Source organism: Sparus aurata, chromosome 23 (assembly GCF_900880675.1).
Source record: "Sparus aurata chromosome 23, fSpaAur1.1, whole genome shotgun sequence".
In the NCBI taxonomy this organism is placed as follows: Eukaryota; Metazoa; Chordata; class Actinopteri; order Spariformes; family Sparidae; genus Sparus; species Sparus aurata.
The window spans coordinates 25,083,771-25,110,938 of NC_044209.1; the positions used below are offsets into that span (position 1 = coordinate 25,083,771).

The window sequence follows — 27,168 nt, forward strand, 5'->3', positions numbered from 1 at the left end:
ACGTCCTACGAAAGATCTACGCGTGACGTCATCGACAACGAGAGGTGTTCAGGATCCTCGGAGAGAAAGATCCCGCGCGCCCTGGCAACCTGATAAACCCAGGTAAACGCCGTTGTTTCAACATTATTCTACCAGTCATGTTGTCTCAGTAAACCGAATGAGTAGACAGCAAGAGACATGGTAACAGCAGTGTAAAGGCTTAAGTTGTAGCGCTGATGCCCGGCGCCCACTGAGACCGTTCACTTGCACGGCGGCCTGTTCTAGCTAACTAGCTTGCTAGCTAAAGCTAGTTGGCAGTTGTCTATCAAAAGACACAATAACCGCACCTACATTGTGTGTCTATATGACATCCCTTGCCTGTCTCACCCACTGTTGGCCACAATTGCGCTACATGTAGCCCAACAAATGCTGCTACGACCACGGTGTTGGGCATCTATTGCTAGTTTGCTCGTCGACTGTCTTGTGTTGTGGGAGACGGTGACGCCGTCACGGTGATGATGGCGCACACTCAGACTGAGGCTATTTGATGAGAATGCAGTCAATGGAGCAGATAACACCAAATAGCACCGTAGCCTAATGTTCATTTTCCAAAACTGGCTGCCATGAATATAACAGCTTTATCTTCGTTCGCTTTCAGTTCTGCTGTGCATAGAGCTAACGTCCATTACGAAACCCGGGCAATAATCTATGCCCTGTGGCCTAACGTCAGGATCTTGGCTTCTCATCGATGGTCGGTCGCCAGCAGACATTACTTCACAATTTGTCGTTTTATTCATCACATCTAGTAACGGTCCCCATCTCAGAAAGATGTGTTTAGATCTGTAGAGTGTATATGGTTGAGTATTACACACAAAGCAGTGGCATTCAGCCGACTGGTGTGTTCAAACAGATTACTCATGCAAAGGCCCGTTATTTAGCACACTGTCCCTGTTTTCCTTGTAAGAGGAATCCTCATCTACCGGTGTGAACGTGTTTTTTTTAATGTTTGACAGTGGCTGTAATAGTTTGAGGCCCAATGTGTAACAACATACGGATGTGTCTAATGAAAGACACTACCCTGCCTGCAGTCACTGCCTGTTTGGATAGAGTTCTTTGCCCAAAGGTGTATGAAAAACAAGGCAGTTTAAAGCCCTTGCCCTACTGTTAACAGTTATCAATGCTTGTGCTTTGCCATCTTCTGTTAACAAGATTTTTCTCAGTCTGTTACCCAAACCAGCATATTAGGAATGAATGAAAGCCATGGGTTAGTTTTGTGATCAAGATTTGTGTGTCACTGGTTGGGTATAAAAGTGTTATCACTGTCTACACAGTGTGAGTAAATAAGGGGAACAAATTGGGTCAAAGGGCATGCAGTTACCAAGTAAACAGTTAATCAAACAAACTAAGAGGGATGACCTAATAATTGCATTATTGCAAATTCATTTTCCTACTTGAAATTGATCAACTGCACCCTGTGTTTTGTAAATCAAGACTAGGTCATAGTGGGTGCAGATACCAGGTAGGTTTAGAGCACAGAGTGGAATTTCAAATCACATATCTCAAAAAAACAGTATGTTTGGTAGCTGGTTTTACATTTGACTTTGATTACCAACCATAACATTTCAGGGTTTCTCAAGATTTCAAGCCAGGAAAATTCACGTGTTCTGCATAATCTACAGACTTGGGTCTGGCTGTAATTTTGGTTGTTATCATGTCCTATGCAAAAGAAGACACTTTTTCTCGCCCCTTCCTCTTTTTTTCCCTTATTTTTTAAATTCTGTTCTTTCTGGTTTAGTTGCCATGGTAACACCATCCTTGGCCTAGTTGTGAATGACCTCTGAATGAAAAGGAGTGTGTGGTCAGGGAACAAATGAGCGAGCAAACAAAATCTATTACAATGTGTGAGTGTATGTGCTTCATTTGTCACTTCTGAATCATTTGCAATCTATGTCATTCTGTGGTATGTTGGGAATAAACGATATTGACCTTTTTCCATTTTCTGATGACCCAGTTATATATTGCTTTTTCAATTATTACGTTTTTAACTTTCTTCTAATCAAGGCTTTAATGACAATAGAAACACCCCATCTAACACCAAGCACTGGTTTCTGCCCTCCCCTCACTTAAAGCCTTTACCTAATTGTTTTTTTAAGAGACAGTTTACTTGTTAGTCATTTACTTGTCTGTCTTCCATCTAGTTTTAAACCATGTAAGGTCAGTCATCAACATATATAGCTGACAACATATTCACACAGGGATTTTGAACCAAATTCATGAGAAATTGTTTCTTGTATTAGCGGTTTTTCATCGTGGATTTTATGATCCCAAAGCAGCAGTTTCAGTCTTGTGTTTATATTTGCTTCACAAGTTGGGAAAACAAAATTAGGCAATCATCATTTTCTAATTTGATATGGTGAACTAGTCAGAGTATTATTTATTTGGATTTGTGTCTCTGCCCAAGCAGGTAGTGTTCAGTGGGTTTTTGGAGCTTTTCCTTTGAGAATTTTGTCTGCTGTGGCTGAAAATTATGCAGTGAAAGTAAATAAAACTGTTAAGCTGCCTGTTGGTCTGCTAAACGAAACGAACGATACGAAAAGTGAAGGGATGCTGCAGATTTGGGTGATTATTCTGTGTAGGTTCATCACTATGTGTGACCCCATTTCATATTTCTACGTTCAAGATTAATGTTTCTTTGTTCAGGTGGGCCAGAAACCTACTCGTCTCAAGTCAGTTTTTAGTTGGACAGATACAGATTGTTTTTATTTTTTAGAAGTCATCAAATGACATCAAAAACTAAAGTTTACTGTCAACTTCAATATTTATATCAACATATGACAGTGATGTAGTGTGTCATAGATGCGAAGCAAAATACATTCTTGCACATTGAAAATTATGACATTCCCTTCTTTTCTCCCCACAGATGGACTCCTGAACTGTGAATGTGTAAGTGAAACAATGACGGGACAGGCTATAGAAGATGTTTTGCATCTAAAAACCCAATGAAACCATACAAATCATAATTGCACCTGATGTGCTGTCAACCCTGCCGACAGCAATCATTGTACAGCATGCTCAGCATCAAAGTTGATGAGTGCTGTCCAACTTTCCAGATTAGGCAAGAGAGTTGCTAGATGTACTAGCCCAACGTGGAATTAAGAATAATAGAATAACGCAGTTTTGTTATATTGTTCAAATCTAGTATTTAGGTTGGAGCTGCAAGTTTTAAAACTTTTAAGTTCTGTCATTTGGCCTGGTGAGTTGAAATGGTTAATTGTCAGTGTACTAAGAAGTGTAAAATACATTTCTGGATTGCTGTTTACAGATGTCTTCGACAGAAACAAAGTTGAACAGTCATTATCTAGGGACAAGGTTTAGATATGCTTCACGTGTAAATTCCTTAATCGTTATAAAATTTCTAGGTAATAAGTTTGACGATGCTCTTAGGAGAACCTCCATAAAGTTAGAGGATACAAATGTAACAGCTTAATCTTAATTGTCAAAATCAAAGCAGCAAAGGATGAAATAATTTGAAGCCTAGCATAATTTAATGTCTGTTGTGGGCTTAGTATAATGATATCATCAGGGTTTTATTTCTTCAGACGTTTGACAGCTCCCATTAGAACCACAGACAGTGTGATTCAACTAAGTTCATAGACTAAGTACTCCTTGAAATAAGTAAACCATATGTACAATCAGTGGGGTGCCCCTTTAAACTGGCGTGACTTATCATCATCCTGGATCTAATAAAAAAGGTTTTACACTAGCTGTAGCTTAGACAATATACAAGTCATGTCATTATTTTTCTGTAGTGAAGAAACGATGTGAGAAATGTATAGATTGTGGTTTCCAGTGTGTCAATCATAGGATATTTTCTGGGTGTAAAAAGCAAGATTTTATAATTGAAAATGTCTTAAATCATTGGTATATTCAATTCATGACCCCCAAAAAACAAAAATGGCTTTGGTAATTAATATTAGCAAGCAGCGCTTTCACCACACCACCCGTCTTCTTTCTATTGTTGTTTCCAACATACAGCTGAATATACACTAGTGCATTCTAGATCATGTCAAGTTGGCAAATTGCCTGTTCCTTGTTTTCTGCACTCTGGGTCCCTGTAGATTTCAGCTACTCCGGTGCTCTAATGATTAATGGAAGTGCCCCTCAGACTTTCTCAGATAGTCTCATCTCAGTGTGCGCTGCTGCTTCTCCGTCGGACCCAACCCCCAGTCTATATGCAACCCTCTCCTTTGCTTTACCCCTTCTCTCTCTGTCATCCCTCCCGCCCTTCTTCCCTGTCTCTGAATACAATCTCTCCCCACCCTTCCAGTGACGGGACCATCGGTTTGGCCTCTTCTGAATTGCTGTAGGTTGGAGCTTTGTCACTCAGGCAGCTGCTGTATTGTCTTTTGGAATGGTGCATATGGCACGTGGACAGGGAAGTGGGTCTGTGAGGACACTGTCTGGCTGCAGCACAGATGAGCTGCTGCTCGTTTCATTTGGTGAAACAGACATTATGCATTGCACTCACCAATCACCTGACAAGTATACATTGCACAGGGTGGCTCTTTACTTGTCTGATATCTTGGGGTTTTGACATCTGACTAATTTTGAAACTATGTGGGTGTGTACATGTTTGCATGCACGTGAGACTTAAGATTGATGGAGAGGTGAGAGGTCAGTAGTCAATTAGCTTAAATGGTTTGCATGATGTCTTAAAATGTCAGAAATATCCACTCACATTCAAACAGTCACCTCTCACTTGCCCAAGAATTTGCTCAATTTCTATCTGTTGGGTCATAAACGGGATTTCGAAAGTCTAGTGCTACTTTTGCAGGGGTAAGAGGCGGCATTGTCTGATGAGTGGGATGATTGGTGCCGAGTAAACAGGGCCTCTGTATCTCACATCTGTCTCATGAGATTGTTGACTTGTGATTCCTGCGTGGTAGCTACATATGTCTCCTCATTCTAACCCCATACAGAGACATCCCTCTTCCTTTTTGCCTTTTATTGACATTATGCTTGTATAATAAGGCGGCAGTTACGAGCTCTTCTGTATTTATCTGGCCAACTGAGAACTAGATTTTTATGTATGTGTATTATTCATATCATATTTATGTCTCTTGATATGACTGAGCTTAAAGTATATGGCCACATTCGTATCCAAAGCAGATTATTATCAGAAATAATAAGAAACTTCACTTGATTTAAAACAGTATGTACTTCCTGCCACCAGTACAGTGTGGTCACTGTAGAGTTCTGCTACACGAAGGCTCAGTAGGTGGGCTCACTCTTTTGCACACTTTCTGTCACACTCTCTGTTGCTTTCTACGATCACTTCAGTTTTCTTTCATTGCCTCACTTGAACTATTACACTGCCATGAGCTGTACAATGGGCAGCCCCTGCCATCATGCACATTGTTGATGACACAATGGACATACTAATTAACTCAATTTACAGATTGAGTAGAATATTTTTTATATGCCTTTGTGGTTATGATGAGGTACAAAATTGATCACTTATAAGCCAAAGTGGCCACAGGAAACACACATTTTACTTCACCTAATATAAGTTTCAAAAGTTTCACAACAATTTTTTTTCATTTTCTTATTTCAGTTTGTTTGACTGAAGCTTATTTTGTATTTGAGTAGAACAGCAACAAAATGAATACAAGTGGTATGTGAGGAGAGGATGGAGTGCAGATAAGGGAGTCCTTAAATAGGTGGGGGAAGGCATATTCAAGATCACTTTGAGGGAAGAGAGTGAGTGGGGGTGGGGCATGATGAGATGGACGGAGGAATAGACAGGAAGGGGGTGGGGTGTTAAAGGTGTAACAGAGAGAGGAGAGCAAGAACCTCAAGCTATTGATGGGAAAAGAGGGGAGGGGTGGAATGAGCAAGCGCGTAGGAGCGAGAGAGGGAGGGAGGAGGGAGGGAGGGTGTGTGGGCTGAGGCTCCCCTGAATGAGGAAGCAGCAGAGCCATTTTTACTGTTGAGTAACTGCATGCTGCTCTCCCTGTGCTAGAGAGGGTGAGAGAGTGAGCTAGAGGAATAAAGTGCTCCTCCTGGATCTTATCGGATCCCTCTCTCCCCTCTCTCGCCTTCCCCTCTCCTCCTTGTACACCTCTTGGTTGTGGCTTGTCTCCATTTAAGTTGGGGAGGCCCTGGAGAGGACACACAATGGAGCGAAGAGCCTGTGGCAACTGGGCCGTTGTACTGCTGAGAGGGGGATGGGGTAGAGAGAGGACTGGTTCACACAGCTAACACAGCCTGCCGGCTGTAGGCTTCCTCAGCCTTTCCTCCCTGCCTGGACCAACTGTTTCCAGGCTGGGGCCTTTTTTGTAGAACAGCAACCCTCAAACTCAGCTTGGACTACACTAAGGATTACTCACTGTGTTTTGGGGGATTTAAGGACACATACTGGAGCCTGAAGATTAAATCCCTCGTGTGTTTTGGTTGAGAGAGGAGGAAGAACAAACTTCGACATACATTTTTTTTCTACCCTTCTTTTGGTTTTTGGTTTCTTTTTCTGTTTAGTGGAGTTCATAAATGGATTACAAGATGCATGCCAAGTCAAACGATTTACTGGATTTTCAAAAACTGGATGCCCTTCTGGAAAAAATTGCCCATTCAGTCTCTGTGAAAAGGTAATATTGTCTACTTGGGTACACTGCTAATAAGTTTGCAGATATAGAACAAAGTGTTTTTACAATTTGAATATCATCAATCTAAATACATAGTCAAAATCTGAGAAGAAAGTTAATTTAAAGACAGCCTGGAGTAATGGATCTTGGGACTATCATGTGGGTAGCACTATCTCTAGTTTCCCAGGGCCCAGCACAACAATCCCATTTAGATTTTGTTTTGTGTTGTGTCAAGAATTATATTGTTATCCAGATTTCATTCAGAAGCCATGAACCTACCTCCTGATGGGAGAGGGGGTGTGGGGGAAGGGGGACTACAGAGGAAGAAGGGGGTTTTGTGTGTGGGTGTGTGGCAGTAGTAGAAATGTCTCCTGATTCCTGGCAGAGTTTGGCTTGCTTATCCTTACCAGCTGGACGTTGAGCCTGAGAGAGCTGGCATGACTCTGGGCTTTTCCTGGTATAATGTGCTTGACTCATGGTTAGTCTGTTTGAGTCAGTTTGTGTGCTCATGCACTGAGTCATACAGTTGATGCTTGCAATCAATACTGGCAGAACTTCTTTAATTTTGCCACCTTGTGATGAATGACTGGAAACAACAATGATTGTTTGATTTTATGATTTCTGGCTTATATACATATGGGGCAGATATAAACAAAGCTGTAGGACCCCAGTTGTACTTCTCCTGTGTTTAACTATAAACACTCAAGTGGCACAGGTCATAGGTGGGTATTATTGAATTGCTAAGCTTCCAAAACTAGGATCTGGAACCATTGAGAATGAAAATAGAGTACATAGGCCAAGAAGTGGAATGTTACCATAGAAACCACAGGAACATTTGTTTTTCAGAGAGTAGCAGAGTTTCGGAGGTTCTTAAGACAAGCAGCAGACCAATTGCACATGATACAAAGACCTAAAAGTTTGAATAATTGAATTGGCTACATGTATAATTTGCATTGGAATATTACTGACGTCCACTGGCAGTATGACACGGTACAGTTCTGAGAAATGTTGTTGTTTATGATTCATGTACATTAATGCAGATTGTTTTCCAAATTGGCGGCTTGTTGTGCAACTGTGGATGATTTAGATGGAACAAAACATTACTGATAATATTCTCTTTTAATTAAAAATTACATCAATACTAGATTTGGACACAACACTTTAATGTTAATAGATACATCATTGATTTTGAATGGATAAAGCAGAACTTGCACAGTGTCCTTCAGAAGGAATGCACATTTTAAGCTTAACCTTAGCTTTATCAGATTCTCAGGCACATGATTAATGAATTGCCTTGATTTAAAGCTTTATTCACTTCACTCACTTTGTTTAGTGGTTTGAGTAATGCGCTGCTTAAACACAGCCTGTGATTCACAAAGTAAATGGAAAATATTCAAAAGATGAAATGCATTTGTTGAGCATAACATGCTTTGACACAGAAGCTATGTTTACATAGAGCCTAATACTCCGTTTTAAAAGCCTAAATAGAAAAAACATGCTCCATGTACACCTTAATAAGAACAAAATTTCAGTCAGTTGCACAGGGGAAGTTAAAAACTTTTCCTAAAAAAAATTCACATTTAAGTGATAATAACCTGTTTTTTCTGCCTGCGTTCTTTCTGTTTATACCCACCATCTTGATGTTTCTCCACTTACCAAAGATGGTGACTTATAAGGCCGTGGCAAACCATTGCCCATAATTTTTTTTAGCCATTTTCACTTTTGTTCTTATTGCCTTATCACACCCTTTCCCACGCCAGGAGATAGTCAGTGTGTTAGCTACTATGTGTATTTGGATGTATCTGCTACGTTGGATGTACCTGCTATGTTGGATGTACCAAGAAGCTATACTCATGAATTGTCATCAATATGCTGACTTTGAATTTGTAAGAGGGAGCTGGCAGGGTTGAGTTGGCCAAATGATTCCATGAACACTGCCTTTTCCAGCTCCTGTCTTTGGCGTTAGCACTTTTGCGGATAGAATTTCTCCATCTGCAGCATGGTTGCAGAGTATTTCTCCTTCTCTGCTAGTAGTCTCTTGTCATTATAGAAACTTGGAAAAAAAACGTTCATTAGCCATATTATTTTAAGTGTCTTTTTTGGCCTATGCGAGATTATTCGTTTCACCCTGACATCAAACATGCCTTTTCAACCAGCACTTATATGAAAACACACAAAAAAATATGTATTACAGTTGTAGGATATAGCTAAAGTGTACTTAATTGAATTTAGTGTGAGCTTTTTGAACAACATTACTATAGACCAGCTGGTCTGATTGCTAGCTTATGTGATTGGCAACTGCAGAGCCCATACGAGATCTTAAAAAAAGATGTAATGGGATGTTCCTCAAACATCGATCAGTCAATTTACAAGAAAACCTAAAATAGAAACAATTTAAGACATGGTGCCGAGACAGCAACAAATTAGAACATTATTGGAATCAATGTATTGTGTATTGGTATCAGTGTATTGTTGAATATTGGTAGACACAGTGGCACTGGAGTAAAGCTGTTTGGTTTTTTTTAATGAAAGAGTGAAAAGACTGGTGAATATACTTGGAGTGGTGTTCTTGGCCTTGTCACTATGGTTTCATTAATAATGTATTCCTTTGCTTTTAGGAAAAACACAGGCCATCATTCTGACACTTAGTGAGGGCCTCAAGTGGAATCTGCAGGCCTACAGTTTTGCCTGAAATCGACCACCACCCCATACATGAATGATTAATAATTTACTTTCATGGGGGATGCAGACATGTTTTGCTGTTTCTCTCACTTGTAGGACAGTCACTGTGATGATGTATACAAAACCAGATTTTCTGGTGTGGGATGTGCTTCCCCCACCCCAGTAACCAGAGCCACTTCCTCCCCAGAAAACATTCCACAGCAGTCTGCAGTGATGTATGTCCAGGTCGAAGGTCAACTGTTATTCCAGAGCTGAGAGCAATGTAGGACATGCAGCAACAGGAAGTGGACCTCTTAACTGACCGTTTGGGATTCTGCAGACTTGAGTCTAAACAATTAACATATATTTAAAAAAAACAATTGTGTTATTGATCAGTAATGATAATAATTGTTAGTAGGATTGCTATTTGTGTAAATATTAGAACTAGGGATGGTTTAATGTCATTAGTGTTTTGTATAATGAGTTAAATAATCAACTATTTCAACAAAAAAACAAAAGAGACAAAGATTCATTAGCATTATTATAAAAACAAAAAAGGCTCAGCAGGTTTCCTTTTCAAATATTGTTTCATCATCTGTTGTACTGTTATAATGTTTTATATTTAGATCAAAATTATTTCATACTTAAAATCTTTGCGTAAAACTCCCGCACACTGTTCTACTTGCTTAAGATTAGGAATAACTTTTGATAAGTGTTTCGGTACAAAGACCAAATAACCTGATGACACAGATGTAGTCTTCCTTAACTCCATCTGTCAACAAATATTTTGTGTTTCAGTGAGTTCTAACACAATACTTGCATATTATTATAACAGTTTCAAAGAGTATCTCTATGCTCTTCAGAAATTGCTGGCATTTGTCTAAAGAGTATCTCACAAAACTGGTAGTCAAGTGAACACTGCAGAAGGCCCAGGTTAGCCAAGTGCCATGATTTATCATTGAAGTAACTCATGCTCTTGATAAGTTAACATGTTACAAGGTGATTGAAGTATACAACCTGATTGCTAAAGCCTGTCTTCCTTTTAATGACAGCCAATGTGGTGTTGTCTTCAATATCGTTCATGCACCCTCATTTATTGCATCTGCCTCTGTTTCTAGAGGTTTGTTTACACTTGTCGTTGTTATAGTGCTGTAATGTCAGTGAGTCTAGCTGTGAGTGTGCTTGTAGTTGATGTTAATGAGCTGTTGAGGACCATCTGGCATTATCGGTGTGTGTCTGTGTGCGATGAGACTTGGCTTCATACAGAATTGAAGCCAAACTGGACCACGCTCGTACTGCGGCTACCCCCTTTGAATTTGTCTTCATGGAAGACGTCTGATAGTACTGGCTCCTGTGTGGTGAATGTCTGTTTGGTGCCCCTACTCATCTGTACTGTAACTGCTTTTTTAAATATTTGATTCAGTATATGATTCAGTTGTACAACATATTTCCCCAAAAATTTTCCCTCCAGCTTTTGCTGTTAAGTCAGAATTCTTCCAGATTCTATAGCAGTGATAAGGAATGGCAACTGAAAGAATACATCCTATTACATTCCAAGACATCTCAGCATTAGCACTGATTAGAGGATTTGACATTTTTCTCTTTTTTCAGTTTACTTGTAGCAGTGTTTTGGTAGAATATGGCATTTTTGCATGATTATAACAATTTAAAAGACATTGGATCATTTAATAAAAAAAGCGATTTGGTTAATCATATTGATGGAATAATAAACTAAACCCTCCTTTTTTTTTACAGTCCCATGACAAGCTTGTCATGTTGACAGTGAAAGCAGGTTATCTAAGGTCATCTTCTGTCAGACTTACTCAGGATTTGCCCTAATGTTGTCATTCTAGTTTTGCTAGGACGGCTATTTTTGTGTAACCTGATGCTCCACATGTTTGTTACAAAGAACTATTCGGAAACATTTCCCTGTAAACTGTTTGGAAAAGGGTGAGCAGTTTCACAAAATAACTGGCAAATGATTGGATGACCCACCTGTCCATCATAGGTTAATTTCAACCAATGGAGTCAACATTCTGTATGACGTAGTAGGAAAGCGCTACCAGTGTTCTGAAGCCAGGCACTTCTTCATTAAGATAAGCATTCAATGCCCTCCCTTGTTTTGTTTTAATTAAGAAATTCTCGTCTCGTTTTTGGATGAGAAGTCCCTTCTCTCTTGTCACACCTAAACCATGGCTATAGCTGCCAGTAACTCATCATGGTACATTCATTGGTTCAACCACTGTGATTCTGCCACAAGCACATATACACTTTTTATCTACTTTATATATTATTAGTTAAGGATGTTCTCCAATTCCCTGAAAAGGCATTTGGCTTACTTCAGCAAGGCTCATTGTAGGTGCTTGTAAATGACACAAATTTGAGTTCCCATGGTTTACTCACAGGTTCTTTGAAGGGCAAAATGTTCAGGTAAATTACTTCTGTGGCAAGCTGGCAAGATGTTTTGAGTTGCCTGCTTTGTAACCGTTGAGGAAACTATATTTTAAGTTAATATTCATTAAGGAGACCTACATTTTACTTGTAATTTTCATGGCATGCCAGGTCAGTACAATGTTCGTTTTTACAAAAATCACTTGCACATCAGAAACCGTGGCATACATAAGTTTAACTTGAGCTAACAACCACAGTTAAAGCGCCAAATGTAGTTTTAGTGAGATTTACTATGGTTCAAAGCCTATTGTACCGGTGGTCACATCCTTGGCTTCTGTTGGCACATGCTTCTTTTACAGTGGATAAAAAGTGGATTTTTCCTTTAATGTTAATAGAATGGGGGCATGTCAGCTGTATTTGTTTTTGTTCATGTTGTCCTTTCCGCCACAATGCCACACACAGGATGATTTAATAGATATGGGAAAGTGGCAGTTTTTAAAGATTGTTTAGGCTTTAGGCTTAACATTGCAAGACTGCAGGTGTCACTGAAGGCCATCAGACTACAGCTGGTTAGCCTAAGATATTTTATTTGTTTAATCTCTTTGTAAAGCTAATTCAGCAAAGCTTTGATGTATTTTTTTTAGTTAAGCTTTATTGAGCTGAAAATGAGCCATGGACTCGAATCTGCATATTTGTACCCTGGGCCAAGACAAGTTCTGTTCTTGTTTATTTTGGCGTTATTTATGTCTGTTGCCTTCTAGCCACAAAAATACCATCTGTGTTGGACTTGTACTGTTTCTTTTCATGTGTTGTCATTCAACATATTGGTCAGTTAGTCAGATACTCCACTGCGTTTGAGTGCCTTGGGGTGGCCAAGGCAGTGATCATGTGGTGTACAAACTGCTTCCGTATTCTCATAGAGTGACTCATCAAGAATGTGATTAGTCACAGATCTATACAGTGGTGTGTGTTTATCTTTAAGGCCCTGTTGTGGGGGTGGATTTCAGTGTGCGAGACAGGAAGACTAACATGTCTCTATTGGAGACTTGAAAACACAACCTTGTGATCAGTGCTTTTTCCCCACATCATTGTTGTTCTGCAGTCTATTTTTAGTAAAGCATTTTGCGATTAATATTGGGCCTTGCTGTTGTCTTAACAGCCTTTGAGTGTATCTTGAGTGTGATGTCCCTGACTGCCTTAGGAGGACATAATGTAGGACTGAGTGCTGCGTAGTGGAACACACAGTCCCTCATCTGCCAGATGACGCTTACTCTCTGCTACCCTCCATCCACCCCTGTCCGCCCACATCCCTAAACACTCCAAGGTCCTGAGACAGAGTGGGAGGACAAAGATCTCCTAAAAGCACACACACACACACACACACACACACACACACACACACACACACACACACGCATATGCTAGAGCCAAAACTAAATCAAAACAATCCCTGAGCTCCTCTGAATACAGTGCAGGATCTGTTTGTATATAATCTTTTATTATTATGCAACTCTTTTGAAAAAAATAACATTCATTCTTATGAATGATTTAACAACACTCGTATCTGTTTATATATTATTTTGAATTTAAATTACAATCTTTGGTTTATCAGACGGAACCCAGCTGTCATAATGTATAAGACATGATCAGTCACTTAAATATGGGTAACACTGCACTTTTAGACAGTTTTTCTGGGAAGGTGCTGGGTGGCTGTGTAAGGAATGAAAAAGGAGAACTTGAGTAACTTGTTTTTTTTTTTTTTCCTTCTTCTTCATACCTGTACCATTTAAATGTTTGTAATGTGTTTCATGATAACTGTAATGCATTAGTCTATCAATTCATTTGTGTTGTTGGAGTTTTGACCTCTGGAAACATTCTGATATGTCCAGCTTATCACGTTCTTTTCTATGTTTGGATTTTCATTGTCACATCTAGTGCCTCAAAAGTTACTGGATATTTGTCAAATGTTTTTTTTTTTACCACTTTATAGCAAAAATGACTAAGAGCACGATGAGTGTTTCAGCTGAGTTTTTATTATTCAAACCCATATAGGGATAATCAATTTTGTGCACAAATTTGTTCATTTGTTTTATCCCCAAACCATGGATGAATGGCTTGGGTCTGTGAGAGATGGATTAACATGAGCTTCTGCTTAGACTCAGTCTTGATATCATTAGAATACTGTTCCCCCAGTAGAGCTGGGTGTGCAGTGACTGCTTCAGTGCAAGAGAACGACTATGCTTTTACTTTTTGCAGTGCAATAACAATTAGTATCAGAGGTCTACTTTACTATGCATTGGTTAATGATTCCAATAAAATTTTGTTGATTTTATTGTAGACTGTTTTTATTGACATATTAATGACAGTATGATATTTCCTCTCTCCAGAGAGTCCAGCGAGGAGTGCAATGGGATCAGTGGTGCTCTGTCAGTGGAGTCTGTGCCGGGGCCAAGACTGAACTGGTGTCCTGCCAACACCACTACCCCTGCTCCAGCTCCAGCTCCTGCTCCGGGGCCCGAGCCCGTGCCCAACCCTGTTAGAATGGGGGACGGCCTGGATGCAGCGCAGATGTCGGGCAGCAGCAGCAGCAGCCAGGGGCAGGCCCAGCAAGGGGGCAACCCCCCACCCCCAGAGTACATCAATCCCAGCAGGCCTAAGCGCCAGACCAATCAGCTGCAGTACCTGCTCAAGATGGTGTTGAAGGGCCTGTGGAAGCACCAGTTTGCCTGGCCCTTTCATGCACCAGTGGATGCGATTAAACTTAACCTGCCTGTGAGTACTAGCTTTGACTCTGTGTGGGAGATGGTACTTAAAACTTTCATGGACAAATTAGGCTTCACTTACAAACTGCCACCAGGGTTATCTGCATCTACATATTCCAGCTGTACATCTGAGTGTTTTGTTATGGGTAAATTTTTGATGATGCATCTTTATTACTATGAGCAAACTAAGTCAGGGCTCTTTAATCCTTTCAGAATTATGTCAATAATAACTCATTCTTGTACAACAACTTTCACACATTAATACACTGTGAAACGCGATGTTATCTGGTGTTCTTATCAGTCTTGGTTGTGACATAAGCTCAAGAAAAAAAAAAAGAAAAACACCTTACAAGCTTTGTCATGCATCAACATATTTAGGATGTCTTTGTTGGAAAGGACAGCAGTTGATTGTTTCATGTTGACACCATAAATATCGATTTTGATATTAGATTCAAACTTTATTTTAGACTCAGAAGAAGGCCAATAGCGATGAAAAGGAGTATTGTAATAAGAAATAAGGATGAATAAGCTACAGCTTAATCATCATTTAATTAAAAACAAAAAACAGTTAATATGTAAGCTACCTTGTTTCTGAGCCTTGATAAATACTAAGAGCAGCTCCCCCTAGAGGCTCTAATAGCCTTTATGAGGCTGTTCTCTGACTCATCCAAGCAAAATATAAAATTGTACATCAAATGTCAAAACAGTTGACCGACACTATCCCATCCGGAAAGCTAAAGCAGCAACCTCATTGGATCATTAAGCATCTATGACCATCCGCATTAATTATGTCCTGTAGCTACACAACAGATGACAGCTTCACATTGACCGAGCTCATATCAAAATTATCAAGCAACTCGTTGGCCTGCGCAAGTAGTTTACAACATTGTCGATAAATATCTCTGTCATCATTCAAATCATCATGTAAATAATATTTTATTTCCTTGCTTGCCATTAAAGGAACATCACACAAGTGAAACAGAAAAAAAAAAATCCTATCTAAATTAGGATTATCTAAATTGAGAGCGACACGTTTTTATTTCCTACTTGACACTCATGACATATTTGTATGCAAACTTTTCAGGACTACTACACAATAATCAAAAACCCTATGGACATGGGAACAATCAAGAAAAGGCTTGAGAACAGTTACTACTGGAATGCCCAAGAATGTATCCAAGACTTCAACACGATGTTTACCAACTGCTACATATATAACAAGGTAACAAATTTGTACACTGGAGCCATTGTAACTAATGAAGTGCTAAATATTCTGATGTGCCTCTACTTTGGCTAAGAGTGTTTGTCTCCCCCTGCAGCCTGGAGATGACATAGTCTTAATGGCTGAGGCTCTAGAGAAGGCTTTTCTCCAAAAGGTCACAGAAATGCCTCAGGAAGAAACGGAGATTGTTGTCATGACAGGGAAAGGACGAGGCCGGGGTAGAAGAGAAGGAGGTAATTTAGCCCTTTAAAATTTTGTTTTGCTCTCCACACGTTCTTGGAGCCTAGCCTCTGTGAGATGGGATATTTATTAAAGTGTCTTGTTCTCTCATCAAGGTTTGAACTTGAAACCAGGGGCCATCATTGATCCTTCGTCCACGACTCCTCAAACACGTGGTCTGTCAAACCTCTCAGCAGCATCACAGACCAGAGGACCAGTGCAGGGCCCGCCTTCACTACCTCCCCAGCCTTTGATGCAGGCCCTGCCGTCCCACGTGCCCCCAACGTTATCCAGCCATGCACCACAGCTTGGCGCTCCCTACTCCCTGAGCCAATTGGACTGCGCTCCTCAAGTTCCCATCATGACTTCTGTGCCTCCTCCTGCTCAGACATCCCTTCCCCTGGCATCCATCCAGAGCACTGCCCCCATGCTGCAGAACCCTATAACTATGACCAAAGTGAGTATGATTGAGACGGGTAAATCTGCTTGGTCAGATGGGCACATTTTTGACCATGCTTGGTGTGCATACATTTTGACATCTCATTCTAATCACTTATTACCTTGCCCTTTTGCCCAATTTCTCTGTTTTTTTCTGTTTACTTCTGTTTAGCAAAGAAAGAGCCAGAAAAGGAAAGCAGACACTACAACGCCCACAGCCAATGACCAACTGAGTGAGTCTTCACCAGCAGAGTCCAAATCTGGGAAGACACTACCTAGAAGAGAGAGTACCAGGCCTACAAAACTGATGAAGAAAGATGCTCCAGACTCCCAGCATCATATAGGCATGGGGATGGGACCAAGTGGAGGTCATAGCCCCAAACCACAGGATCAGCTGGGATACTGTGCTAGTCTGGTTAGGGACATGCTGTCCAAGAAACACGCTGCTTATGCCTGGCCATTCTACCAGCCTGTTGATGTGGATGCACTAGGACTACATGATTATCATGATATTATCAAACATCCAATGGACCTCAGCAGCATCAAGGTGTGTTCAAGACTGCTGAATTTATCAACGTTATTATAGGATATTGAAAAGATTTGTGGCATGGCATGTAATTAATATCCCTGGTATGTTTATTAGGCCAAACTGGAGAACAGGCAATACCGGGAACCCCAGGAGTTTGCTGCTGACGTACGATTAATGTTTTCCAACTGCTACAAATATAATCCACCAGACCACGAGGTGGTAGCCATGGCACGCAAGCTGCAGGTAAATACAGTCTAACATGCAGACAATGTTGCTGAGGTTAAAAAAGTGCAGGGAGGTAATTAATGTAGACTTAAATGGATCTTGTAAAGAATCAACCATGATATCAGCCATTGTGATATTTTGTGTAATTCCCTAGGGTTTGGGGGGGTGGGGTCGTACTACATAATTATATTTTTGATACACTTAGTTATTTGGAAAGTGTTTAAATTATCATAGTCAATATCATAATGTTTGTGATCCAAGTTTTGTAGTTGAGCTATCAGGTATTTGCTGCCCTTTTTAGTAGTGCAGGAAATGCATCTGTAGTACCAATTATCCTCTGGTGTGTCAACTAACTTGCAAGCATTAGCTTTAAGAGGAAAATCTGCTATAAAGAGATTGTGTGACTGTTTACATTTCAACAAAAATTGACCTGAAAATGTCTGTCGTTGTTAAAGGCGTTTTGAGGGTATTCCTACAAACAGAAACGTTTTGCTTAGGTTGTTGTTGTTTTTTCAATTAATAGGATGTCTTTGAGATGCGCTTTGCTAAGATGCCAGATGAACCGGAGAGCAAGCCAGTGGTTTCTTCCCCAGCTCCTACACTTCACCATCCTGCCCCTGTTAAGCCTCAACCTCCTCTGGCCCCTGTCGCCTCGTCTTCAGACAGCTCAAGTGACTCATCCTCCGAGTCTGAGTCATCGACAGATGACTCTGAAGAGGAGAGAGCCCAGAGATTGGCAGAGCTCCAAGAACAGGTCAGTGACAAGAAATGATTCAAGGTGTTTACATATTTTTTGTCCAGACCTTCTTACCCTCTATTAAGAATTGTTCTCTTCTCCTGATGCAGTTGAAAGCTGTCCATGAGCAGCTGGCTGCCTTGTCCCAACCACAAGCCAGCAAACCAAAGAGAAAAGAGAAGGAAAAGAAGGAGAAGAAAAAAGATAAGCATAAGAAAAAAGGAGGCATATCTGGCCCTGTAGATGAGATCCAGGATGCTACACCTGTTTCACAGCTCTCTAAGAAGTCCAAGACCAGTAACAATAACAGCAAAGAGGTTGTTTCCAAGAAGAAACCCAGGTTAGTATTACATTTTTTTACAACTTTATCAATGTAAGGGAGTTGGTTTAAGCAACTCCTTGATATGAGATGTTCCTTGGCCATCAGCTTGCCATTGCACTGTTCAGTATTACCCTTACTCAGTTTTGTGTTTTACCTTTTTTGTAGTAAAAAGGAAGGGATGAAAAACAATCATCCCTCCAACCTGCAGCCTGTTCCCAGTCTGGAAGATGAGCTTGGGGCAGCTGGATCATCAGCTACAGGGGAAAAGTGCAAGCCTATGACGTACGAGGAGAAGAGGCAGCTAAGTTTGGACATCAACAAGCTCCCTGGGGACAAGCTCGGCCGTGTAGTGCATATCATCCAGTCCAGAGAGCCCTCGCTCAAAAACTCAAACCCTGATGAAATCGAGATTGATTTTGAGACGCTAAAACCTTCCACTCTGCGTGAGCTGGAGAGATATGTATCTTCCTGCCTCCACAAGAAGAAGAAAAGGCTCCCAGGTAAGCAACTAAAGCAAATCAGCGAGGGGAACTGCTAACTCTGAGTGTGGGGTTCTGTAGTTTATTTAGAAATATATGAAATTTAGAAATTGATATGGTGTTCTGGAATGACATGAAGAAATAGTTATTTTTTTTACAGTTGAAAAGCCTGTGGAGTCGATGGCTGTATCCAAAAAGACTGGATCCTCCTCAGAGAGCAGTGGCTCCAGCACAGATAGCGAGGCTGAGGGCACAGGTGACTTACAGCAAATTTGACTCATTAAAATGCCCATAATCAAAAACAGAGAAATTAAATGCCATGTCTATTTTCCTTAATTAGGATTGATAAAGCAGCAGAAGAAGAAGGGCCAGTCTGTAAAGGAGGGGAAGAAGACGCATCTTCACAATCAGAGTGGACCTCCTCAAGCTGCAAGCCTTCAATCCAACAGTCAGCTGAAGCAGCATCAGCAGCAGCATCAACCATCTCCCGCAGGCTTCATTGTTCCCCCTGTAGCTGCCCTGGAGTCTTCTCAGTTACTGGAGACTAGCTTTGAGTCCCTGCCACCTTTCGGCCAGCCCCTCATGCATCTATCCCACCACACAGGCAACTCCTCCTCACCTGTACCTCCACACCTCAACGCTCATTCTGCTGGGCCAGTGTCCCCTGAAACCCACCCCTTCCTCAACCAGCATCCAATCCTCCCATCTCCAGGTAAGACTCTATGCAGGCTGCCAACTATTTCACAGGTCCAGTACTAATGGTTACTTGGACTCGTTTCTGCAGGTGTAACTACAGTCCCTAAGAATAATGACTCCAACAAATTCAAGAGCCCCCAATGTTTTTAAAAGCAGAATGAAAAAAATACAATTTTATATTTGTTAATCATAACACTAACCACCAATAAATGGTCTGTCTACATTGATCTTACTTTAACCAACAACTTTCCTTTTGAACGTGGGAGAGCCAGCTGTTGAAAAATGGAAATAATTGTTTTTATTTTTAATGCGCATTTGTGCTTTCACTCAGAAGAACACAGTTGCCACACCACATCGCACTGATATCTTTAATGCACTCGTGTTTTTACTGATTGACAAATTACATACTGGAGTGGGAACATACATTTCTTCTTCTTTTTTTTTTTTTCTTTACCAGTTTCCACAAACCAACTATAAAATGCAATAACACATTTTAATCCATGTGTTGTTATTTTTTAAAGAAATTGATGACAGACAGACATATAACTCATGGGAAGAGAATTTTGTACCATAAATCCATATTAATTACATGTTTTATTTCTTTTGTTCCTTGGTACTTTGCATCCATAGCTTTGCACAGTTCCATGCCTCAGCAGCCTTCTCGACCCAGTCACAAGGCAGCACCTCTTCATCCCAAACCTCCTCAGCAGCAGCCAGCACCTCCTCAGCAGCAGCCAACTCTGCAGCAGCAACAACAACAGCAGCAGCAACAACAACAACAACAACAACAACAGCAGCAGCAGCAGCAACAGCAGCAGCAGCAGCAGCTCCAGCCTCAGTCAGTGGCACCCCCACAACACCAGCTCCCCTCTCAAATCCTTCACCCTCCTCAGCCCCTGCATCAGCGTCCCATGTCCCCTCCAACACTCACACCCCAGGGCTTGCTGTCTTCCCAGCCTCCACAAATGTTGCTGGAGGATGATGAAGAGCCAGGGTCAACAACGCCTTTGAACCAAGTACAGTTGTATTTGCAGCAGTTCCAGCAAACTCGTCAGCCCCAGCAGTCCATGCAGTCGCTCCAGGCGCAGGCTCGTCAGCAGCAGCAACAACAACAACAACCAGGACAGAACTCTCTCCTGCAGTCTGTCCAGGGACAATCTCAACTCTCCTCTCAGACCGCGCTGCCTCCTCCCCAGCTACCTGTCCAGTCCCAGACTCAGCCAACCTCATCACATCAGGCTCCAACCCAACAGATGCCTCTACACCAGGCCCGCCACATGCAGCACACTCAGCAGCAGCAGCAGCAGCAGCAACAGCAGCAGCTGAACTACCAGCAGGGTCCTGGTCTTGCTGGTCAGTCCCAGGGATCACAACACAAGATATCCATGCCCACCAACAAAGCACAGCAGATCATCCAGCAGCAGCAGCAAGAACAGCCCTCCCCTCGTCCAACCAAGGCAGACCCTTACAACACGGGTGAGTCTGAAATGATGGGACAAAAATGGATTGTAGAAGCAAAAACTGTAAACGATTGATAATGTAGGTGGAAGTTTTATTACTTTCCCTTATGTTTACAGGTCACATGAGGGACAACCCTTCCCCTCTCATGATGCATTCCCCACAACTTCCTCAGTTCCCACCTGTTTCTCACCAGTCTCCACCTCACAACATGCAGCCCAAAAAGGTGAGAAATCTGCACAGGCTGGACGCTAAATATATTGGCGGAATTTAGTGCAGTAGTGATGTTATGTCTCCACATGCATGTATCTGACTTCCTTATGCTTGTGATGCAGCAAAGAGCCCCTCCAAACCAAGGGGGGATAAAGGAGGAGAAACTGCCTCCATCACCAGTGATGAGAGGAGAGCCATTTAACCCTGCAATGAGACCAGACCATCACAAACATCCTGATATCAAGCCTTCTCAACCTGGCCACAGCCAACCGAGTGAGTACCATGACTTGTTGTTTTTTTTTCTGTGGCTACAATGCAGAAGAAGAAGCTGCACAGGATATTGAGACTGTGTGCGTGTGCTCTTCTTTTAAGCAGATGTGAAGTCCATGGACAGCTCACGACCGGTCATCCGCTCCTCTGAGCCTACTGGGCCGCCCCCCTCTCTACAAGACAAGGATAAGTTCAAGCAGGAGTCAAAGGCACCTACTGCCCCCAAAAAGGTACAGGTAGGTGTTAAAAAAAAAAAAAAAACAACACTTTTTTAAATCATCTCATGCACCTCTTTCAGTTCTTTGTATATGAACTTTATGTGATGGTATCTTGCAATGTTTTTGATTGGATCAAGATTGACGATTGATGTGGCTCATCTTCCCCTCTGTGTGTGTGTGTGTGTTTGCTCAGGATGTGAAACTGAAGAATATGGGCTCGTGGGCCAGCCTGGCACAGAAGTCCACATCTACGCCCTTATCTGCAGTGAAGTCATCGAGTGACAGTTTTGAGCAGTTCCGTCGTGCTGCACGGGAGAAGGAGGAGAGGGAGAAAGCCCTGAAAGCCCAAGCGGAGCAGGCAGAAAAAGACAGACTACGCAGAGAGCAGGACAAACTACGGTAAGGAACCCTCTATATTGGGTTCATGTTATTACAGGTTGTCTAGAAGATGACTGGAGACAAAACGTACAGAAGGCTGCAGTGTTTTCACCTGAGGTACAAGAGTATGTTGTATATTTGTTCAACTAAACTAGATATGACAATAATTAATAATGTTGGACAAGCTGTATGTTTGTGTAGTTTTAAAGCAATCCATGTAAATTTATAGCCACTCATCTGAGAGGCCTTGTTACTTCTACTGGCAGGAAGGACTTACCGTTATCGTTATCATGAGTCATTATCATGTCGCCTCTTTATTGGGTTCATGTTATTACAGATTGAGCAAAGCCACAAAGAACCCCAACTGCCCAAAGAAATCAGATATAGTATATGTAAACAACAATGTAAAGGTTTCAACATGTCATAGTCATTTCTTTTGGACTGGTTCATAGATGGCCCCAATTGGACCTTGCTCAGTTGTGAATTGTCTTCTTTAGATAGGATCCCCCTGCAGATTCTTTTATATATAACTGCTGGGAGATTAATAAAAGAACGTGTGGAATATATGGTTACAAGTCCGGGAACAAAAAGGGTGCAGTGATGGATTTTCTTAAACTCCTCTTTATCAAAACCCAGATTTCTTTCTCACTTGACTTGGCCTGATTGGAGCTCCAGGGGCATCACAGTAGTGGGAACTATGTTTCGGGGAGACTTGAATCTCACATTTCAGCAAGTAAAAAGCAGTCTGGCATCACCAATGATGATTTCATTCAATTTCTACAGGTTCAGATCTAAAAAAAAAAAAAGAGCTCACCAGTGGACTTGCTCCTATAGAGTTTCTTTTGATAGATATAATGCAGTTTAAATTAATTACAAAAAACAGCCTTATAAGATACCTTGCGGCCCCAAAGCAGGCAACTCTGACAAAGTTAAAGGCAGGTGGGAATCTGATCTGAATCATAAACGGATGGTTCTATAGTGCCTAACTCAAATGGCCAATGACCTGGAATGCCAGCCTTTGTCTTAGCATCTCTTTCAGCCTGTCAGTGTAAGATATTACACAGGCTGTATGTGACTCCTGAAGCCAGACACAGAATGAATCCAGATCTGTCAGATCTATTGCTTAATTTTTCATTGTTTGTGGAGCTGCCCTCATGTCCAGCAGTATTGGATTACAGTTACAGATTACAGCTTAATAACATTCTGAGGTGCTGTTTACATCTTGGTGCAAGAACTTGCCTGTTAACACTAAATGATGAGTTAAAAACAAAATGTATTGGGTGGGCTGCCTGATGACGTGACAGGAAATCCTTTGAGGTGATGTATTATCCCCTCTAGTGGCTGTATCATAGACTGCAACAGCCACTTAGAATCAAGTATAAATAAGGACTGTGTTTTTAGATGTTGGCATTTGAACCAGAAAAGATTATAATTAATTCAAATGCATTGGTCAGTGTGGCATATTATCAGTCATCAACTGCTGGCATCAGAGAGGCTATATGGGCATCTACTTTTGTTCAAGTGAGAGCACTTATTTACAGTGCCGATAAATAAGGTCCTAAATACCCTGCTTAAACTTAAACTGAAAAGGTCAAGCTAATATTGTTCCACAAACAACAATATAGTTTATGAAGCCATATACAGTCAAGATATTGTGATAATTGAACTCAATTAATAAACCTCATGTACAGTACCTGCTAAAGTCTCAGGTTGACGTTAACAATTTATTTTAGAAATGCAAGATGCTACCAAAAGTTTTATCTGTGTTTAGACATTATTGGCTGTAATGGGTAAAGCAAAGCATTGCCTAAGAGATAAGTGTGGTCTGTTGCTGACTCAAGACTCAAAACTCAGTTCTGCTGTAAATTAAACAATATTTGGACCTACATCCTGAGAAAGCTGTACTCACCATCTTAGATAATTTTCCTGTAAAAAGTTGAAAAATTCAGTTACCTGTTTCTTTGAGCTAAAATGGATCCGTGTCCATGTTGTTGTCTTAGAAGGTGATAATTTTTTCTGACCTTGTAGTTTTATACTTGGCTCAGCCAGTTTTCCTGTGACACTTGTAGAAGAAGTAGCTGTAAGGATATATCTTAGAAAGCTGTGAAGTGTTTGATATCACCTGGTGCGAATGATTGTCCTCAATTGATTTCCAGAGGTCGAGATGACGAGGAAATCATGGAGCCAAGCAGAAGGTTGCATGAGGAGCCACGCAGACGTCTGGAGCAGCAGCACATCCAAGCTCCTTCACAACAGCAACAGCAGCAGCAGCAGCAGCAGCAGCAGCAGCAGCAGCAACAGCAACAGCAGGAGCCGCAGCCGGCTGCCATTCAGCCACCTCCTCAACCCCCCACACCACCACAGCCTGCCACACAGAACCCACTAGACCAACAGAGAGAGCTAGCACGCCGCCGAGAGCAGGAGAGGCGGAGGCGAGAAGCGGTGAGATAATTATCTTAAGCACTCTTCACTTTCATGGAGTTAAAGGATGCTATTTTCATGTAATACAAATAGTACATTTTCAAGTATGTGCACCGTAGATTGCATTCTCAATTTGAACACAAACAGAAGCAATAAAAAGTTATAATTGTATGTTAATTTGTGGCCTGCAATTTTTCAGAAGCTAGAGACTCTTGGGAGTAATAAATGAAAGGGAACTATTTAATTGTTCTTTTCTCTTTCCAGATGGCGGCAACTATTGACATGAATTTCCAAAGTGACTTAATGGCTATCTTTGAGGAGAACTTGTTTTGAGGATGGAAGCAACTGAAACGTAACTGCAAAAAAAAACAAAAAAAGGAAAAAAAGACTTGGATGATGCAGACGTCATCTAAAGAGATTTGGCGACCGTGCACCACAGAGGAACACGGACTGTATGTAGATGTGACGGGCCCTCAGAGACTGAATACAAACGCTGGATGGGCAGTCGCATCTCGTGTTGCTCCTGTGGACTGAACACACGCAACACATGGGGATAGTCTCATTGTTCTGGATGTCATTTCCTGGGAATTTGGCTTTGCCTGCCTGAAATCTCATAACAGGAGAGAGAGGACCCCTGTTGGCACAGTTGCCTTTGTCACACTTGCTTCTTACAGTGTGTGAGGGCACAACAATAAACTGCAAGTGTAAAGACATCCCAATATCTATGAAAATGCTCTGATAATGTACTGACAGACTGCGCAGAGGCGTTTTGAAACTGCCAGATGTCTGAGGTGGTGAAGAAGACTGGTCTTTTATGTTTTGTTTTGTTTTGTTTGTTGTAAGTGAACATATGAAATGGTTCGGGGGCAACTTCCATACTGTAAATCATGTATATTTCTCAGCAGAGAAGGTACAGTTTGCCTTACACCTCTTTCCTAAACAGAACATTATGTTCTGTGGCCTGCACACATGGACAAACCGATAACATTTACAACCAGGAGTAGGAGCTGTGCAGTTCTTTTTCATCATCTAGTATCTACTGTAAAGAAGTATTTTCTTATACTACAATAACTGTTTATTTTGGATCTTTCATTTTTTCCTCTTTAGGTCTTTGAATCTTCACACCAACACACTCCACCACCTATGTCTATGCCAAACAACCCCATTATCATTTATGCTAACTCAATTGTCCTAAAACATGGTAGGTAGCTTGTGACGAAAAAACCCCTGAATATATGCATTATCATAGTTCCAGCAAGTACATGTCAAAGACAGAAGTTTTCATCCTGCCTTGCATTTTTCATTTAAAGCTACACCAGGAACTTATGAGCAGAAGAAAGGAAAGGTGTTTCTGAGCTTTAGTTGGAATATGATTTCACTACAAGTGTTGCACCATTATTTGTATTACACTTTGAGACATAATGTTGGAAAATGTCCATATCATTGGCCTGTTAACAACAGTCACACTACTGGATCAGTTGAGATGTGAGGTAGATTAGGAGCCCCCTACTGTCCCTTCTGATTAAACCTAAAGGTTTTGATCACATGTCAACAGGCAGAGTGCTCGGAGCAGGAAGGAGATAGTCAGGACAATAAGACAAACACTTAACACCTTTCTGTAGCGGTTACTTGAATCAGGTTAGTAAAAATGGACTGGACGGAGCTCCCAGTTCTTGCATCAAGTCGTCTTTTAATTTACTGTCAACAGTATGAAATAAACAATTACAAAAGTTAAGAAACGGAAAATGATGAAAAAACAGTTTTGATTTCTATCTTTGTTCTTGTTTGATAATAGTGGATGTGAGTTATAATTCTGTTCTCGGAGACATTGATTGGACCGGGGATGGGTTGAAATCGGAATGCATCTCGTCCTCTTCACTTGTCTCTTATGGTGTTTTTTCTCCAGTGCCTGTATTGTATTGCAATTCTCGTTGGCTTATATTACACTTCGAGGGGGGTTTAGGAAGGGGCGAGTCAGGACTGGGTGGTGTAATATTTGAACGGGGAGGGAGATTTTTTGAAAGAGTTTGTGTAAAAAAAAATAATAAAAAAAGGAAAAGACAGCGTTTTATATTTTACCCGTTGTCAATATTCGGGTTTTAAATTTAGTTTTAGCTGGACTTCTATGAGTGTACACACCTGACGACAACTACTTTCTCATTTTGTTCAATCAGCATATTTTAGGTAGATAATGTTTCAGCATTGCCACACTAGCGTTTGAGTCTGGTCTGTGAGTGTGACTGTGTAAATTTGGACGGCTGTGACTGTGTGTGTGTTGTTTTTGTTAATTTTTTTTAAGTGTGTGGTGCAAGAAGGCATGTTCCCCGATGTAGATAAGCATTCTATTGATGAGGAGAATAAACAGATAAATAGTACTTCAGGAGAACTTGTTTCTGTGCTTAAGTCACCTTTTTAATTCCTATGAAGTCCACCATATATGAGCATAGAATTTTTATTAGACTGGTTTTGAAAGGGTAAAAAAAAAAACTTCATTCCTTTTTAGCCTTTTTTTCCTTTTCACAATAACTGTTGGACATAATGTGCCATGAGTTCTAAAGAGAATGTGCTGACCCGCAGCTCAGCCCAGAGTTTGCTTTATTCAGGTATTTTATTTTGTGTTACATTTGTTCTGTTTTGGGGGTTTTGTTGAAACATTTTCCTCGATTATCGTTTGGTATGTGAGTGGTCTATCGAGGTCTCTGATTCAGTCTGTTATGATCATTGAATAAACTCATCTCTTTTATAGAAAATAAAAAATAAACAAAACTTTGTCTCTGTGTTTTTATATGTGAAATGCCTCCTGGAACTGGCATGCTGCTTGCTCCTACTTTAGTAGATCCTGGAGGGAGTTTCTTAAGCATTGTCAGACCAGTTTGTGCCACGAAAGAAAAAATGACAGCAACTGCAATT

General features: G+C 41.0%; 1 protein-coding gene across 11 annotated transcripts; it reads left to right on the plus strand.

Annotated features, from left to right (window-relative positions):
- On the plus strand, window positions 1-27,024 carry brd4 (bromodomain containing 4). 11 transcript variants are annotated; one of them, XM_030406630.1, is made up of 20 exons: window positions 22-102; window positions 2,900-2,922; window positions 14,060-14,444; window positions 15,519-15,656; window positions 15,754-15,889; window positions 15,992-16,332; window positions 16,486-16,860; window positions 16,957-17,085; window positions 17,591-17,821; window positions 17,890-18,143; window positions 18,291-18,625; window positions 18,765-18,860; window positions 18,945-19,316; window positions 19,931-20,776; window positions 20,878-20,984; window positions 21,094-21,244; window positions 21,344-21,477; window positions 21,653-21,858; window positions 23,994-24,279; window positions 24,523-27,024. In XM_030406630.1, the coding sequence occupies exons 3-20, from the start codon at window positions 14,214-14,216 to the stop codon at window positions 24,589-24,591; spliced, it is 4,437 nt and encodes a 1,478-aa protein (XP_030262490.1). In that variant the 5' UTR covers window positions 22-102; window positions 2,900-2,922; window positions 14,060-14,213; the 3' UTR covers window positions 24,592-27,024. The 11 variants fall into 11 exon arrangements, with proteins under 11 accessions (XP_030262489.1, XP_030262492.1, XP_030262493.1 ...); XM_030406629.1 differs by lacking the exon at window positions 2,900-2,922 and having other exon boundaries at window positions 1-102; XM_030406632.1 differs by lacking the exon at window positions 2,900-2,922 and having other exon boundaries at window positions 1-102; window positions 17,914-18,143.
- Window positions 27,025-27,168: the final 144 nt, after the last annotated feature.